The following is a 19,014-nucleotide window of genomic DNA, read 5'->3' on the forward strand; positions in this document are numbered from 1 at the left end:
CCATAATCAACATCCACGTCTTTGGCTCCCGGGGAACAGTGGGTTAACTGCCTTGCTCGGGCAGAATAACAGATTTTTACCTTGTCAGCTCGGCTACCTAATTATGTCAATGGAACAAAATACATGTCTTGGAAATTATACAAATAAGTTATAAAAGTTCAACATATAATATATTAACTTGGAACAGTATGTAGACACCTTGCATACCAAGTTCATGAGGGGTGTGATAAAACCAATAACACCATGCGTAACAACCCAAACACATGCTCTATACACAGCTTTCTGTTTTTAAATATTTTTTATTGTGAACAATTATTTACATTTTCAGGATTCTACGCCAACTGTTAGGACTGTGAGTTTGAGGGTGGGGGGAGAAAAGCATACAGTAACTTCTAGGTAAAGAGGGTTGGGGGGGGGCAAACTTCCTTAGGACAACAAGGTTGGGACACAGGAAGAGGTGATAGCTAGATCAGTACAGCTGAATACATCTCAAGGCTACAATGACTCAGGTGCAGAGGGTGAAGGGCAGAAACACCCGCATTTATGTAGATAAAAAATGAAACCCCTCAGGATGGTTTATAACAATGGGCAGGTAAAGCATCTGTGGTATTTCAAGTCCTTTACTTATGGTTTCACTAACTCAGCCCTCTGAAATATTTTGGAAGACTGTTTTATACACTATTCCCCTACTAGGTCCTTAACGGTCCAATGCAGCACTTTTTATATATATGAAACACTAGGAAATCAAGTTTTTGACTGCATTGGGGTCTTTAAAAAAAATACTGGGCCAAGCGACTCAGAGTAAGACTTATAATGTAAACAGACAAGAGTCTATACAAAATACCTCTATACAGAGAGAGAGAGAGAGAGCTTATCACTGCTTTTCAAATAAGACTCAAGTGAATGTCTCAAATGGTTTGAGAAAATGGATGAAAGAGGGAAATTCTGTCAACATAAAATACCTCTGTCATGTTTGTTTGGGAAGCTCAATGTTATTATCCTCAGAAAGCACCATCTCAGGCATATACAATTGTACAAATGTAGAAACTTTTAAGATGTCCACAAAATAATATACCTACTGTTGGCAGCATGCACTTTGGCAATTTATTCATAGACTATTTATGCCTATAGCAAAATAATCACAACAATTAACTCACAATCAAGTCAGAATACTAAATACATCAAACCTTATCAGCCATCAGAGATGAGAACAGTTCATTCATTCAAGGCGGATAATATTGTTTACAGCGAGATCCCAGCAGCAGCTCTACAGTAGCTCTATACTACAGATGAAGATACAAAAAGCATTGTCAAACAGGACTGAGCAGGGGTTCATAGACACATCATAAAGCATTATAAGGCCTTATGAACAGTTATTAAGCATCCTTATGATGCCTTATAAGTGGTTATAAAGCCTCATTATTCAAAGCTATGTCTACTGCTAGATTTGGTCAACTGCAACACACTGGTAAGAGGTACCGTATACAGCCCAAGACCTCCCTGGGATAAGAGACCTGTGTCGTCCTACATACCTGTTGTTGGTGTTGTGTAGTAGTAGTAGTAGTGCATTGTAAAAACTGCCCTGCGGTATCGATGATATAATTACAAAATTAAGACTTTTGTGAATTTGATCTTTACAAAGCTACATATAATATAAACCAGTTTGATACAGAGCAAAGATAAGTTGTAACTGAATCCGAAAACCAAGTTAGAGGGTGATCTCCCTTCTAATATTTGGTTGATTGAAGGATGTGGTTTGAACCTGCAGATACATATTCCGCTTTGATTAATAAGGATGACTACCAATACAGGATGTATAGCACCATCTTGAGGTGATATGGACAGAGTGGAGGGGATAATATCGTTTTTTATATTTTTTTGTAATAAATATAACATTACAAATTGCAATACAATACAAACAGAAGACATCACTACATGTATATTTTTTCTAAATAAACATAAAATAGCATTAAAAAGTAGGGACGAGCGTCACAATTAACCCTCAGCTAAGCCCCGCCCCAAAATGTTGGGCAACCAATCGCAGCGCTCCAATGGGAGTAACTGTCGTCGAGTCTGACATCCAACGTTTAAGGTTCTGACTTCCAACGTTTAAGGTTCTTACATTATTTCTGGCTATCTACTCTGGTTTCAGAGCACTCTCGTCTGAGTGTACCAGAGCGCAGAATAACTGATGAATTTACAGACGCTCAACACCCGTTGAATGTGGCCGGTGTCAGTAAACGTCGGCATAAAATGCGTAATTAAATTGTAGCCCGCAGCAGTTAATCACCAATGCTCTGGATAACATGAAAATAGGCTAACCAGCACTGCTAGGGCGATTGAAATGGTCAGTGATTTGTTCTCTCGTTTGTGGCTGGAAGTAGCTAGCAAGCTAGGCCAGAACACTCGATCAACCCTACCCCTCGTCCCCAGTGTCCGCTATGAACGCAGCGAGAGCGAAACGCTCTGAATTTACGAACTCCCTGAGGGCACTCTGAGCGCACTCTGGCACTCCTGATTGAATTTACGAACGCACCACATGAAAGACAGCGAGGGCTACGGCACAAACAGAGTTTCCTTCAAAAAAGTCACGTTTAAATTGCTAATTCATTGAATAGTGCACCAGGAGTATTTGCTACTGTGATTCCTGAAATGCAGAGCCCATTGATGGGAGTATTTTTAAAATCCGAAATTATACTTGTTACATTGTTTGCTAGCTCAGCTGGTTAGCTAGCTCTCAGTCTCATTGATCACTAAACGTTGCTAGCTAGCCAGTTAATATAATTTGTTTTCTCAAAATGTATGTTAGCTAGCTAAATTACCAATGTTATGAATAAAACTCCCATCTGCTGTCAACATTTTTCAGTATGTTTTTGCATGTTTATTAATTGATGATTGATTAATTAATCTTATGCTACTCATAAATAACATACATTTTTCGAAACTAATCCAATCTGTTACTTGGACTTCTTGCACCTTTTACTGTAATGGTATTCCAGTTTAGATCAAATCAAATTGTTTTTATCACATGCGTCGAAAACAACAGGTTTGTGAAATGCTTTAGGTAGTCTGATATTTTAGTCTTCCGAACCCGGCTGTCATTATAAATGCAGGTTGCGGGTGAATCAAATTCCAAATGTTGGATATTCCCAATCTGTCTGGAATCCAACCGGAATTACACATCATTTAGCAATATAGAGTGATGTGAGTTGCAGGCCTTGTGAAATATGTGTTGTATTGTGTGAAACAATAATAACATATTTGCTTAGAATCACACTTGGTGAAAGTCACAGGAAAGCATGAATGATGGATGAATGCAACAACCATGTCTCTGCCACTAACAAATAGTCATGGGTGGTAACTCTACAATTCACTCGAACGGCAAGGCATTCTGTGAATATTGCAAATAAGGTGTGTGTTAATTTAACACCCTCATGCTGTGCATAAATCAATAGAATAAATGCTTCAATCCAGTTGACATTAGTAAAGTTTGTTTTCTCTTTCATCTCTGCTTCTCTCATGCAGACAATAGGTTTAGGGGCCGGTGCAATACCAAAAAAAAGAGGGACCCCCCCCCCCCCAAAAAAAAAAAATCAGTTTGATTGGTTTTCAGGAAATTAACAGCTGTTAAAATGACCCAACATGTTTTAAGATTTCAGTTTGGCTTGGATGCATGCTTTATGTGGTTGAAATACGATCAGCTTTTATGGGGCTGGTAAAGATAGCACCTCCACCTTTACAGACGGTCCCTAACTTCTCACTCTGTCTCACTCATAATATTTCCCCACTTCTGTTACGAGTCAAAATGTCCATTTGGTGTATAATGTTTCTGCAACAAATGCTTAATTTTGCAGGAGTTAATATTATATCAGGTTAAGTGAAGGGTTGTAGACCTACAGTAAGGTCACTTTTCCATTTAACCCATCTGAACCGAACAGTTCCCTTGACGTGCATTTTGAAGTCCGAGTCTTGTGACTATCGAATTTGTATAGCGTCTCACAATCATCACACATAACATAGCTGGCACTGTTACCACGTTACCAAATCTTTCCCTGGCCTTACCTTCTATTTATTTTCAACACTCCATTTCTCAGTTTTTCTCTTATTGAATTAAACTCCGACATTGTCCTTTTTTTGCCTCAGTGGATCGACAAACTTTTTCTGTCCAAATTCTCAAAAGAATTTGAGAATTTGCATGTATTGGGCACGCTACAGTTAGGTGCTCAGGCTACGCACTAACGGCAGATAAAAATAGCCCATAGGTATGAATAGCACAAGAATTATACATTTATGAATTTTAATGCACTGTTTTCTCTTTATTCAACCTGCCCGCCACTCACCCGCACTTCATCCACACAATACTGTATGTCATGCCCCTAAACCCGACTGCTGGTTATGAGTCCAACCACACATCACTAATTCACAGTTTTGAGGCTAAATGCTCTGCTTTATATATATATATATATTCAATATTTATCTTTATATATTAATTGTATTTGTTTCTTTGTTTCTTTGTTTAATAGCAGAAGTGACAATGGAATCACTATTTGTCCAGAGTGAGTGTGAATAAATACTTCTGCACATGTAATACTTCTAACATGTCATTGTTTTGATACTAAGGCACATAAGTGAGACACTATACAAAGGACACCTTTTATCTGAATGAAAATGTGTGGATTGTCTGATTAAAATCACAGTGAGTTCATCCTCTCTCTTGACTGAAATGTTTGATGTGATAGAAAAAGAGATGGAGGAGAGAGAGAGGGAGGGAGGGAGAATAAAGATTCCCCTCTATAAGTTGCATCCCTCTTATTCAAGATAAGAAGCATTAACAAACAAACCCCTCTATGGGCTACAATCACATAAATGATTGTTTAGCACTAACCAAAAACATCTCCCTTCACCCTAATCCTAAACCTTAACCTCAACACTAGCCAATGAAAAAGCAGAACCATTTGTGGTTGTAGCCCGTAGAGGGGGCCTGTTTTCTATCTCTGGGAGGGATCGTTATATACTTGTTACATATTTAACCACGGGGGTGTTTAAGAGTTTGTTATATACTTGACCACCAGGGGGAGATGTTTAGTAGTTGAGCTCCTTGGGGACTTCCCAGGTAAACTCACTCCGGCCAAAGTGGCCGTAGCACGCTGTCTTCTGGTAGATTGGCCTCTTCAGGTTCAGTTCCCTGTGGCGAGAGAGATAAAACACATATCAGAGGTGGGAAAGACACCTGTAACATCAGTTGCTACACAAATGTACACTACCACTGCTTGTGTAACTTAAATGTCCACACAAATCTGTCAATGACATGATAAGCATGACCAACTTGAACTGAGTGAACTAAAACATTAGAGGTGTTTGCAGCTCTCAAGATGGGTTCCGTAATTGAGCTAATAATATGACCTTCAAGCTGCTATAGACCTCTATGGATAATAGTGACGTGTGCGATGATCTACAACTACATGTTACAAACAGCAATTTTTCTTTGATGACAGGCTGGAGTGACTGCAGAGGTGAGGTGTTTACCGGACAATGACACCAGGTCGTAGGTCAAAGTTCTTGTTTACGATCTGCAGCAGCTCTCTCTCTGACTTTTGTGACGAGCCGTAGGTGAACACGGAGATGGACAGAGGGTGAGCCACTCCGATAGCGTAGGATACCTACAGTCACACACACACCGAATGCTCTCAATGCTAACGTCAACATTTGAGACTTAACACAAACCACTGATAAAATCTACAGCGTTAGTGACAATAATGACAATATAAAGTATAAAGGAATTAGCTGATGTCAGTTCTGTCAGGAGAACGAATGTATTTGGTTGGTATTATATTGAGAAGGAGAACCCATAAAGTGGAGAACCTAGAGAACTGTGATGAGACCTCACCTGAACCAGCACCCTCCTGCACAGTTTGGCCTTGACCAGGGACTTGGCCACCCAGCGGGCAGCATAGGCAGCCGAGCGGTCCACCTTGGAGAAGTCTTTACCAGAGAAAGCTCCCCCACCATGGGCCCCCCAGCCTCCGTACGTATCAACGATGATCTTCCTACCCGTCACTCCAGCATCACCCTGGCAGAGGAGGAAGAGGAGGTTGATATTATGGTTGCTTTAAGATCTGATCTTGAATAATACCCTTTGGTCTTTAAAGAATGAGCGATGTGTGTGTGAAGGTGATGTGAGTAAACTTGTGTTTGTTCACATGTGTGATTGCACCCGTTTAGGTTCTGAAATTCACCTGGGGTCCTCCGATGACGAAGCGCCCACTGGGCTGAAGATGGTAGATGGTCTTATCATCCAGGTACTTAGCCGGAACCACTACCTTGATCACCTGGTGGGAGGGGCATAATAGATTGTGTCTGTATGAAGCCTTTCACTCAGCATCAAAGTGCTTTACATTGCGTTTACCACCAGAGCCACACATACAGATACGTTGGCCGAGTACTGAAATCTGAAATCATCTTTCTAGCAGTAGCATCTACCACATACCTTCTCCTTGAGCACCTCCTTCTGTTCCTCCAGGCCTATGAAGTCATCGTGTTGAACAGAGATGACCACGGTGTGGACCCTTATAGGGATCACTGCCCCGTGCTCCTGCTCATAGTGTACTGTCACCTGAGGGAGGAGAGGAGAGAGGGATGAGGGATGTTCTGCTGTGGGTTTGTTTTTGTGTTTCTCAGTCCTGAAGGCAAGATACTGTCAATGTTTTTGGATATCAATAAAGTTTTCTGAGGGCCTTGGTGAACTGAACTGAATTTCAGACGTGGATGGATTTTATATATATATTTTAATAGCTTTATCAACCAATCAATTGGAGCTCACCCAAGAGGAAATTGATCACCTCAAAAATGACAATTTACGACATTTGGAGTTCAACTCAGACCCCCCACCCCCAAATACCTGAGTGTAACCCCTCTCACAAGGTCCTATTTTGGGCCAGTCCTCTTCCAGCCCCCCTCAAAAATACCCCTTAAACTGGAGACCCTTCCCTCTTCACTTCCCGATCATAGGAATCTCAGGAACTCGAGAATTGCCCATTAGGTTACAGCTGCCTGAGGAAGGAATCCATTGGATGTTGGTCTGTTCCATTTCAGCTCCACCACATTACTGAAACCTATCCAGTCCTTTCAGATCTGTGAATGTTGAAGGCAGTAGGTGCTAGGAGAAGAGGTAGGAACTAGAAGAAAAGGTAGGAACTAGGAGAAGAAGTAGGAACTAGGAGAAGAGGTAGGAACTAGGAGGAGAGGTAGGAACTAGGAGAATATGTAGGTGCTAGTAGAAGAGGTAGGTACGAGGAGGAGAGGTAGGAACGAGGAGGAGAGGTAGGAACTAGTAGAAGAGGTAGGTACGAGGAGGAGAGGTAGGAACGAGGAGGAGAGGTATGAACTAGGAGGAGAGGTAGGAACTAGGAGGAGAGGTAGGAACGAGGAGGAGAGGTAGGAACTAGGAGGAGAGTTAGGAATGAGGAGGAGAGGTAGGAATGAGGAGGAGAGGTAGGAACGAGGAGGAGAGGTAGGAACGAGGAGGAGAGGTAGGAATGAGGAGGAGAGGTAGGAACGAGGAGGAGAGGTAGGAACTAGGAGGAGAGGTAGGAACGAGGAGGTGAGGTAGGAACGAGGAGGTGAGGTAGGAACGAGGAGGAGAGGTAGGAACGAGGAGGAGAGGTAGGAACTAGGGGGTTAGAGATCATAACGACCCTTTGCTGTGATTTACGAGAGCACAGCCGGTCTCTTCTACTCCAGACTAGTCTTACTACATGGGGTTAGGGGTCAACTCATTCCCACTCAGCGGTATAAACAGACTAGACAAATGGTCTCATGGTAACAACTTCCTAGTGGCAACCTCTCACTTTTCTTTCTCTCTCTTCCTTACTTCTCTCCCCTTTTCTCTTTTCCCTTTCTCTCTTTCTCTGCTATTAGAAGCCTGTATACAACCCTATACCACTTCTCTCCTCACATATCCCCCTCAGAGAGAGAATGAGGGAGAGAGAGCGTTCATTGGTCATTTTCTTAGTCTCACTTGTGTTTTAGAGTCGGGGCGGAGCCAGGGGATGGTTCCGTTGCGTCTGAGTTCGGCCATCTTGGAATTGAGTTTGTGAGCCAGGACGATGGTGAGAGGCATGCACTCCTCTGTCTCGTCAGTAGCGTAGCCAAACATCAGACCCTGGTCTCCAGCTCCCATGTCTTCCTCTTTCCTGTCGATGTGGACACCCTGAGCGATGTCTGGACTCTGCTGCTCCAGAGCCACCAACACATTACACGTCTTATAGTCAAAACCTGGGGAGAGCGAGAGGAGGGAGAAAGGAAGAGTGAGAGAGAGAGCGAGCGAGAGAGAGGGGGGAGAGAGAGAAAGTGAAAGAGAGAGTCATTATTATTACCCCTCTATGTTCCTGATTCCCCGGATTGTGCTTCCTACACTACAGTCTGGATATAGACCAATCTGTTTCAGTAGAAAACATACCTGTTTGATACAACAGAATCCTGTTTCTCACCTTTGTCTGAGTTGTCATAACCGATGTGTTGTATGGTGTCTCTGACAACCTTCTGGTAGTCTACATTGGCCCGGGACGTGATCTCTCCACACAGCAGCACCATGCCAGTCTTACAAACCGTCTCTACCCAGGGTGAAGATAAGCATTACCACTTTAGAACTGTGTTATAACAACCTAGGACACTTTATATCTTCAGATCAGTGGTATTCTATGTAAGTGTGTCACAAGTTGTGTGTCATTGATTCGTAAGGCATTTCAAAATGTAACTAGGGATCAATAACAACTATTTATTTTTTTGAGTTCATAGTGTAGAATGTACACTTGTGTCATTAGGTCAATATCCCAATATGGGGTCAGTGGGTTTCTTATGTGTTGTGTCCCAACTGTTGTAATAGTTTATTTCTTGGAAGTTAAGAAGTTATGTTAGAGAATATGAAAGGGTTTGAGTTGAAACAAAGTAGAAAGAAGTCAGACAGAACTCGGTAGGAATAAAAGGTGAAAGGCTTTTGGAACGTTGCTATTGTTTGTTGCTCTGTGTGTTTCACTTAAATGTGTCCCCTTCCCTCTAATTTACCACAAGCAACCTTGTATTCTGTGTTTCATTTGAATATGTCCCCCAACCCAATCAACATTGTATTCTGTATGTTACATTCAAATGTGTGCGGCCCTCACTCACGAAACATCTTGTTATTCTGTGTTTCATTTAAATGTGTCCCTCCACCCTCACTCACCACAGGCGACCTTGGCATTTGGGTCCTGCTTCAGGTGAGCATCCAGGACAGCATCACTGATCTGATCACATATCTTGTCTGGAGAAGAAGAAAGGATAGAAAGAGGACAAGAGTAAATGAATGAGAGAGGCCCGCCACCCAGCACATGGCTTGAATCATAAGCACACTGAAACAAAGTGTTTTTGAGCGTGATGCGAATTAATAATTTCCTCATGAACAGGATTGTACCCATTGAACTTGTGAAACTTTTAAAAAGTGACACATTCCTTTTGCTGGGATAATCCCAGAGTACAAAAGAGCAGCAATTTTCACAACCAATGTTTTCCCCACCACACACAGTCCAACAGCTCTGTCTGAATGCAGGCTTATGCAGTGTGCTGCATGAAGGATTGAGTCAAATTGTAACTGGCTAAATGTATTATGTACCATTGATTTACAGTACGTTATTCCTTCAAGGTGAAGTCCAGTTTGCACTGTACAGATTTGACCTTGACTCTCACAGCAGAAAAATAATCCTGCAGCAACAGGAAACGTGAATAATTATAATTCATGAACATTTTTGTATGGGTTGATACATTTTTCATCAGGGCAAATCAAGTCTGACATTTTAAAGTGGAAATTACAAACTATAGAAGCCTTTTTAAATCTTGAATACACTACAATTTGCATTTCCTTCTGCTCAGGAAAATGATCTGCGACAACAGAGTGATCAAATTCATATTAAAGATCTAGTGGGGAAAGTGTTGGGAATGTTTGGGATCTCATTCCAGTTCCCAGTGGGTTTTCAAACGGTCACAGTGTCACTGCACAGCAGCGGTAGAACAATGCCACAGTCCCCTGCATTCATCTTCTCTCCCTCTCTGTCTGAACACTCTGAAGCAACGCGTAGCATGGCTTACACCAACATTCAATTTTTAATGGTACATACGATGTTGATTATCAGTGGAACAGTTGGACATTGGAACAATAGCTTGGAAAGACATATGGGTGTCAGTTGTGTCTGCTTCGGCCAACAAGCAACCATGTACCCAGTGGACAAATATCGTAGCTCTGCTATCTCTTCCACTGTGGGAGGAAGGAGGCCTAACCAGTTTCCACTATGTGTGGGAAAAGCCCAGCCTGTCTACAAGGTCAAGCCAACGATACACTGTAGCAGAGAACCTGGTGGCTTTCCGAGAGAGAGAGAGAGAGAGAGAGAGAGAGAGAGAGAGAGAGAGAGAGAGAGAGAGAGAGAGAGAGTGAGAGAGAGAGAGAGGCCTGGAGAAATGTAACCACTCAAATTCATAGACAGAGGACTGACCATCAATTATATAAACATTTCAGTTTTAACAATGTTTTGAGGCTGTACAACGTCTGTTATTTACAAAGCTCATGAGGCATTTATACGTTATATTCTTCAAGAATCAATTTAAGTCCAAAATGGATATAGCAACTAAGGATTCTAGCTTTAAGAAATTAAACAGGCTTTCGAGAACACAGAGATATACAAATGAAGTATAGGCCTATACTTTGTTGTTGTGGCAACATCCCTAACAATTTCATTTGCATTTATTTATTTATCCGTTATTTTACCAGGTAAGTTGACTGAGAACACGTTCTCATTTGCAGCAACGACCTGGGGAATAGTTACAGGGGAGAGGAGGGGGATGAATGAGCCAGTTGTAAACTGGGGATTATTAGGTGACCGTGATGATTTGAGAGCCAGATTGGGAATTTAGCCAGGACACCGGGGTTAACACCCCTACTCTTACGATAAGTGCCATGGTATCTTTAATGACCTCAGAGAGTCAGGACACCCGTTTAACGTCCCATCCGAAAGACAGATTTGTCTTTTGTATTTGTCCTCCACTTGGCCTGGTGTTTTCTTATCTCATGGTTTGGCTTCAGTGGTGTGGCCTTGTTCTCCTGATGTGACTGCAGTGGTGGAAAAAGTGTTCAATTGTCATACTTGAGTAAAAGTAAAGATACCTTAATAGAAAATGACTCAAGTAAAAGTGAAAGTCACCCAGTAAAATACTACTTGAGTAAAAGTCTAAAAGTATTTGGTTTAAAACATACTTAATTATCGAAAGTAAAAGTATAAATCATTTCAAAATCCTTATATTAAGCAAACCAGACGGCACAATTAATTTTTTTTGAGTATTTACGGAAAGCCAGGGGCCACGCTCCAACACTCAGACATAATTTACAAACAAAGCATTTGTGTTTAATGAGTCTGCCTGAGCAGAGGCAGTAGAGATGACCAGGGACGTTCTCTGTTTAATGAGTCTGCCTGAGCAGAGGCAGTAGAGATGACCAGGGATGTTCTCTGTTTAATGAGTCTGCCTGAGCAGAGGCAGTAGAGATGACCAGGGACGTTCTCTGTTTAATGAGTCTGCCTGAGCAGAGGCAGTAGAGATGACCAGGGATGTTCTCTGCTTAATGAGTCTGCCTGAGCAGAGGCAGTAGAGATGACCAGGGATGTTCTCTGTTTAATGAGTCTGCCTGAGCAGAGGCAGTAGAGATGACCAGGGATGTTCTCTGTTTAATGAGTCTGCCTGAGCAGAGGCAGTAGAGATGACCAGGGATGTTCTCTGTTTAATGAGTCTGCCTGAGCAGAGGCAGTAGAGATGACCAGGGATGTTCTCTGTTTAATGAGTCTGCCTGAGCAGAGGCAGTAGAGATGACCAGGGATGTTCTCTGTTTAATGAGTCTGCCTGAGCAGAGGCAGTAGAGATGACCAGGGATGTTCTTTTGATAAAAGTGTGTAAATTGGACCAATTTCCTGTCAAAATGTAACAAGTACTTTTGGGTGTCAGGGAAAATGTATGGAGTAAAAAGTACATTATTTTCCCTAGGAATGTAGTGAAGTAAAAGTAACATTTGGAAAAAATATATATAATATAGTAAAGTATTTTTACTTAAGTACTTTACACCAATGGATGACTGTGCATTTTGTGTTGGGCATCCATGTGTGTGTGAGGAGAGATGTACTGCCAAGACAAATAATGTGGCTCATTTCTAGGAAGGGACAAAGAGAACAACTGAAGGTGCCCAGTCGAAAGACTTTTCTCTCTAAAACATTAAACAAGTGTTTTGGAAAACATTTGGAAACGCCTTTTCTGTGTCTCTGAGAGATTTCCCATTATTATTTCATTTATATGAAATCCTTATTTTACCAAGTTGACTAAGTACATGTTGGAAACTGACACACTGTACTGTTAACTCTATTGCTCATTCTCAATAGTAAATAACTTCTCATACATTTCACAATCACTATCTCTGTATGACAGTTTGTGTTTCTGTGAGGGTATGTTTACGTATGTATACGTCTGTGTATACAGTGCCTTGCGAAAGTATTCGGCCCCCTTGACCTTTTGCCACATTTCAGGCTTCAAACATAAAGATATAAAACTGTATTTTTTTTGTGAAGAATCAACAACAAGTGGGACACAATCATGAAGTGGAACGACATTTATTGGATGTTTCAAACTTTTTTAACAAATCAAAAACTGAAAAATTGGGCGTGCAAAATTATTCAGCCCCTTTACTTTCAGTGCAGCAAACTCTCTCCAGAAGTTCAGTGAGGATCTCTGAATGATCCAATGTTGACCTAAATGACTAATGATGATAAATACAATCCACCTGTGTGTAATCAAGTCTCCGTATAAATGCACCTGCACTGTGATAGTCTCAGAGGTCCGTTAAAAGCGCAGAGAGCATCATGAAGAACAAGGAACACACCAGGCAGGTCCGAGATACTGTTGTGAAGAAGTTTAAAGCCGGATTTGGATACAAAAAGATTTCCCAAGCTTTAAACATCCCAAGGAGCACTGTGCAAGCGATAATATTGAAATGGAAGGAGTATCAGACCACTGCAAATCTACCAAGACCTGGCCGTCCCTCTAAACTTTCAGCTCATACAAGGAGAAGACTGATCAGAGATGCAGCCAAGAGGCCCATGATCACTCTGGATGAACTGCAGAGATCTACAGCTGAGGTGGGAGACTCTGTCCATAGGACAACAATCAGTCGTATATTGCACAAATCTGGCCTTTATGGAAGAGTGGCAAGAAGAAAGCCATTTCTTAAAGATATACATAAAAAGTGTTGTTTAAAGTTTGCCACAAGCCACCTGGGAGACACACCAAACAAGTGGAAGAAGGTGCTCTGGTCAGATGAAACCAAAATTGAACTTTTTGGCAACAATGCAAAACGTTATGTTTGGCGTAAAAGCAACACAGCTGAACACACCATCCTCACTGTCAAACATGGTGGTGGCAGCATCATGGTTTGGGCCTGCTTTTCTTCAGCAGGGACAGGGAAGATGGTTAAAATTGATGGGAAGATGGATGGAGCCAAATACAGGACCATTCTGGAAGAAAACCTGATGGAGTCTGCAAAAGACCTGAGACTGGGACGGAGATTTGTCTTCCAACAAGACAATGATCCAAAACATAAAGCAAAATCTACAATGGAATGGTTCAAAAATAAACATATCCAGGTGTTAGAATGGCCAAGTCAAAGTCCTGACCTGAATCCAATCGAGAATCTGTGGAAAGAACTGAAAACTGCTGTTCACAAATGCTCTCCATCCAACCTCACTGAGCTCGAGCTGTTTTGCAAGGAGGAATGGGGAAAAATGTCAGTCTCTCGATGTGCAAAACTGATAGAGACATACCCCAAGCGACTTACAGCTGTAATCGCAGCAAAAGGTGGCGCTACAAAGTATTAACTTAAGGGGGCTGAATAATTTTGCACGCCCAATTTTTCAGTTTTTGATTTGTTAAAAAAGTTTGAAATATCCAATAAATGTCGTTCCACTTCATGATTGTGTCCCACTTGTTGTTGATTCTTCACAAAAAAATACAGTTTTATATCTTTATGTTTGAAGCCTGAAATGTGGCAAAAGGTCGCAAAGTTCAAGGGGGCCGAATACTTTCGCAAGGCACTGTATGTGTGTGACTGTGTATGTTTCTGGAGGTATTCTCACACAGGGTCAGCAGAGGGTCAACACAGGTTCTGACCAGTTTGGTTAATCTAGCCCAAAGAGGGCAGAATAGGTTTGAGCACTTCTGATTGGATGTGAATTTAACCTGGTTGGAGGGGACGGGGTATGAGACATCAGACCGGTTGGTTGCTGTATCAGAATGCACACGTTACAATAACAGCCAAATCAAACAGTAACATTGCACACACACACATACACACACACACGTCACTCTCTCTCCCCCGCTCTCTCAGCCATACAACTCTACATCAGACCTCTACTCAACATCCCCCTCAGAGAGAAAGAGAGAGACAGATAGAGACAGATAGAGAGGGGGGAGAGAAGGAAAGAGTGAGACAGAGTGAGAAAGAGAGAGAGAGAGAGAGAGGGGCGAGGTGGAGAGAGTGGTAATGATGAGAGCCTGCCACATGTCAATGGGGTAGTCTATCAATGGAATACCATCCATATGCTCCCATAGTAAATGTGTTAGAGTTTGTTCAAGTGTTCAAGGAACACAGACAGATTAACAGCTGTAACTTCCTACTTGCCAATATATCCTCCAGACAGCGGCTTCCAGGGCATTATCACTTTTATACAACCGGTTACCAACATATTCATACTATATTATTCTTCCACAAGATACAGTCCCGACACAAATCTGGGGTTGCTACCCAAGCCGGCTGGTCGTTCACTCTATTGGTTCGGTTGCTAGAAACGCGACCCAGTTGTTCAGTCATTTTGATCTGTATCTATGGACGTGACCCAGTCGTTCAGTCTTTTTGTTCTGTATCGATGGACGTGACCCAGTCGTTCAGTCTTTTTGTTCTGTATCGATGGACGTGACCCAGTCGTTCAGTCTTTTTGTTCTGTATCTATGGACGTCTATCCGACATTTGCAAGATTTATACAAATCTCCGCTGTTAAAAACTAAACACAGTCTAAAAGAAATGTGAGATAATGTCATGTGGCAGGCTCTCATCATTACCACTCTCTCCACCTCGCCCCTCTCTCTCTCTCATATGTAGTGTGAATAGATGCTTTTTATAGTGGAGATCAACTTTATAAATACCTGGCTGGGCTGATGAGACAGTGGATTATGCAGTCAGATGGAACAGAGTAAATAGGCATTTTAACATCATCGATTTAGCCGTTGGTAACGGTTTTAACCGTTAGCCAGCTGGAATGCGGTTTTAACAAATAAGCATTCAGGATTAGACCCACCTGTTGTATAGCATACTATATACCAGGGTATTCAGATGCTACCCTACGAGGCCCGGACTAATGCTGTTTTTTTGTCCTACCTGATAATGAATTGCACCCACCTGATTTGATTGATTGACCTGGTGCTATATACACTTGAACCATGATTGTGTCAAACTGTGGCCATGCATCAAATGTATAATGTGCATCATCAACATTGAGTCACTATTCACACTACATATGATAGGTACAGGCTATTGCTGTGGCCCACAGCTAGAGAGTGGGAGTACTGTTAAAGAGCAGGTAGGTAGAGAGCAGGTAGATAGAGAGCAGGTAGAGAGAGAACAGGTAGGTAGAAAACAGGTAGATAGAGAACAGGTAGATAGAGAGCAGGTAGATAGAGAGCAGGTAGAGAGAGAACAGGTAGGTAGAAAACAGGTAGATAGAGAACAGGTAGATAGAGCAATTAGATAGAGTGCAGGTAGGTAGAGATCAGGTAGAGAGAGATCAGGTAGGGAAAACAGGTAGAGTGAGAACAGGTAGATAGACAGCAGGTAGATAGAGAACAGGTAGAGAGAGAGCAGGTAGATAGAGAGCAGGTAGGTAGAGATCAGGTAGAGAGAGAGCAGGTAGATAGAGAGCAGGTAGAGAGAGAGCAGGTAGATAGAGAGCAGGTAGATAGAGAACAGGTAGAGAGAGAGCAGGTAGAGAGATAACAGGTAGAGAGAGCAATTAGGTAGAGAGCAGGTAGAGAAAGAGCAGGTAGATAGAGAGCAGGTAGAGAGAGAGAAGGTAGAGAGAGAGCAGGTAGAGAAAGTGCAGGTAGAGAAAGAGCAGGTAGATAGAGAGCAGGTAGAGAGAGAGCAGGTAGAGAGAGAGCAGGTAGAGAGAGAGCAGGTAGAGAGAGAGCAGGTAGAGAAAGAGCAGGTAGAGAAAGAGCAGGTAGAGAGCAGGTAGATAGAGAGCAGGTAGAGAGAGCAGGTAGAGAGAGAGCAGGTAGATAGAAAGCAGGTAGAGAGAGCAGGTAGGTAGAGATCAGGTAGAGAGCAGGTAGAGAGAGAGCAGGTAGATAGAGAGCAGGTAGATAGAGAGCAGGTAGAGAGAGAGCAGGTAGATAGAGAGCAGGTAGGTAGAAAGCCGGTTGAGAGAGAGAAGACATTAAGCAGGTAAAGAGCAGGTAGAATACAGCCAGGTGAACACTCACCTGGATGTCCCTCTCCAACAGACTCCGAAGTGAACATGAAGGACCCATCATCCAGCAGAGTGTCACTCATTTTGACACAGGCAGGTGCTCAGAACCACTAAAAAAAACAGAGAGAAACTTTCCAGTGAGAGCTTTATATCCCAGCTCGTTCTCTTGAGAGAGAGAAGGTACAGCGAGAGAGAAAAAAGAGAGCGAGAGGGTTGCTGCCAATTGACTGTCTATCCAACAGAACTCCTGGACTATCTACACATGGTCCTATATATTGCTAAGAAAAAACACACACACACGCACACACACGTCATGTGAACCCCTGGGTGAGACCATTCCAGGGGGAGTTGTTGATGGGAGGGGATTTAAACTTTTCAGAAAGCCCCAGTTAACCTTTAGTTCTCTCCACACTCCTGAATGGTGGAAGGAATCTACCACTTCTGTCTTCCACAGGGGTGCTGCTGGAGTCCAGTAACCTTTGTTGTGCTGTAGAAAGCAAAGATTTATCATGAAAATATCCCTCCTCCCTATTCTATGGGTGGTTTAGGTTAGCTCTCCACTAGGTTGGAGCTGGGGCTGTGTAAAGGTATGGAGAGAGAGTGGGAGGCTTTAACATATGATGCAATATATCGTGTTTACTACATTTCTTCAGCTACATTGGTTTGGCATTATTACTGGATGTAAAAAATGTGTTTTATTGGTAGGGAAATAGGTGAAATATTTGTGTAGTTTATGTGTCACACTATTTCTGTGTGTTGTAACTGAAAGAGGGAGTGTTGCAAGTATTCTACGTACAACAGTATGTAATGGTTTAGAAAGCATGCCAGGTTTCAACTGTTTGGGCTACATTGTGCAATAAATGTGTACTTTTTCAAATTTCCTAGTAGTGGCAAGGTACAAACTGATCGGACGCAACATACTTTTTTATAAGAAAAACAATTTTTGGGATGTCTCATGGTCTGACAAACACCTCTCTGGCTCTGCCACCTTTCACCCCAGATGTCTCATGGTCTGACAAACACCTCTCTGGCTCTGCCACCTTTCACCCCAGATGTCTCATGGTCTGACAAACACCTCTCTGGCTCTGCCACCTTTCACCACAGATGTCTCATGGTCTGACAAACACCTTTCTGGCTCTGCCACCTTTCGCCCCAGATGTCTCATGGTCTGACAAACACCTCTCTGGCTCTGCCACCTTTCACCCCAGATGTCTCATGGTCTGACAAACACCTCTCTGGCTCTGCCACCTTTCACCCCAGATGTCTCATGGTCTGACAAACACCTCTCTGGCTCTGCCACCTTTCACCACAGATGTCTCATGGTCTGACAAACACCTTTCTGGCTCTGCCACCTTTCACCCCAGATGTCTCATGGTCTGACAAACACCTTTCTGGCTCTGCCACCTTTCACCCCAGATGTCTCATGGTCTGACAAACACCTTTCTGGCTCTGCCACCTTTCACCACAGATGTCTCATGGTCTGACAAACACCTTTCTGGCTCTGCCACCTTTCACCCCAGATGTCTCATGGTCTGACAAACACCTCTCTGGCTCTGCCACCTTTCACCCCAGATGTCTCATGGTCTGACAAACACCTCTCTGGCTCTGCCACCTTTCACCACAGATGTCTCATGGTCTGACAAACACCTTTCTGGCTCTGCCACCTTTCACCCCAGATGTCTCATGGTCTGACAAACACCTTTCTGGCTCTGCCACCTTTCACCCCAGATGTCTTATGGTCTGACAAACACCTTTCTGGCTCTGCCACCTTTCACCACAGATGTCTCATGGTCTGACAAACACCTCTCTGGCTCTGCCACCTTTCACCCCAGATGTCTCATGGTCTGACAAACACCTTTCTGGCTCTGCCACCTTTCACCCCAGATGTCTCATGGTCTGACAAACACCTCTCTGGCTCTGCCACCTTTCACCACAGATGTCTCATGGTCTGACAAACACCTTTCTGGCTCTGCCACCTTTCACCCCAGATGTCTCATGGTCTGACAAACACCTCTCTGGCTCTGCCACCTTTCACCCCAGATGTCTCATGGTCTGACAAACACCTCTCTGGCTCTGCCACCTTTCACCCCAGATGTCTCATGGTCTGACAAACACCTCTCTGGCTCTGCCACCTTTCACGCCAGATGTCTTATGGTCTGACAAACACCTTTCTGGCTCTGCCACCTTTCACCCCAGATGTCTCATGGTCTGACAAACACCTTTCTGGCTCTGCCACCTTTCACCCCAGATGTCTCATGGTCTGACAAACACCTTTCTGGCTCTGCCACCTTTCACCACAGATGTCTCATGGTCTGACAAACACCTTTCTGGCTCTGCCACCTTTCACCCCAGATGTCTCATGGTCTGACAAACACCTCTCTGGCTCTGCCACCTTTCACCCCAGATGTCTCATGGTCTGACAAACACCTCTCTG

The 19,014-nt window shown here is 42.9% G+C and overlaps 1 protein-coding gene across 1 annotated transcript; it reads right to left on the bottom strand.

The window, feature by feature from the left end:
* Positions 1 to 279: 279 nt before the first annotated feature.
* LOC110530927 (S-adenosylmethionine synthase) lies at positions 280 to 16,856 on the bottom strand. Its single transcript, XM_021614226.2, has 9 exons — positions 16,594 to 16,856; positions 9,221 to 9,298; positions 8,490 to 8,612; positions 8,018 to 8,274; positions 6,488 to 6,613; positions 6,237 to 6,329; positions 5,888 to 6,070; positions 5,527 to 5,660; positions 280 to 5,185 (listed from the first exon to the last, which is right to left on the bottom strand). The coding sequence occupies exons 1-9, from the start codon at positions 16,661 to 16,663 to the stop codon at positions 5,083 to 5,085; spliced, it is 1,167 nt and encodes a 388-aa protein (XP_021469901.1). The 5' UTR covers positions 16,664 to 16,856; the 3' UTR covers positions 280 to 5,082.
* Positions 16,857 to 19,014: the final 2,158 nt, after the last annotated feature.

Source organism: Oncorhynchus mykiss, chromosome 1 (assembly GCF_013265735.2).
Source record: "Oncorhynchus mykiss isolate Arlee chromosome 1, USDA_OmykA_1.1, whole genome shotgun sequence".
In the NCBI taxonomy this organism is placed as follows: Eukaryota; Metazoa; Chordata; class Actinopteri; order Salmoniformes; family Salmonidae; genus Oncorhynchus; species Oncorhynchus mykiss.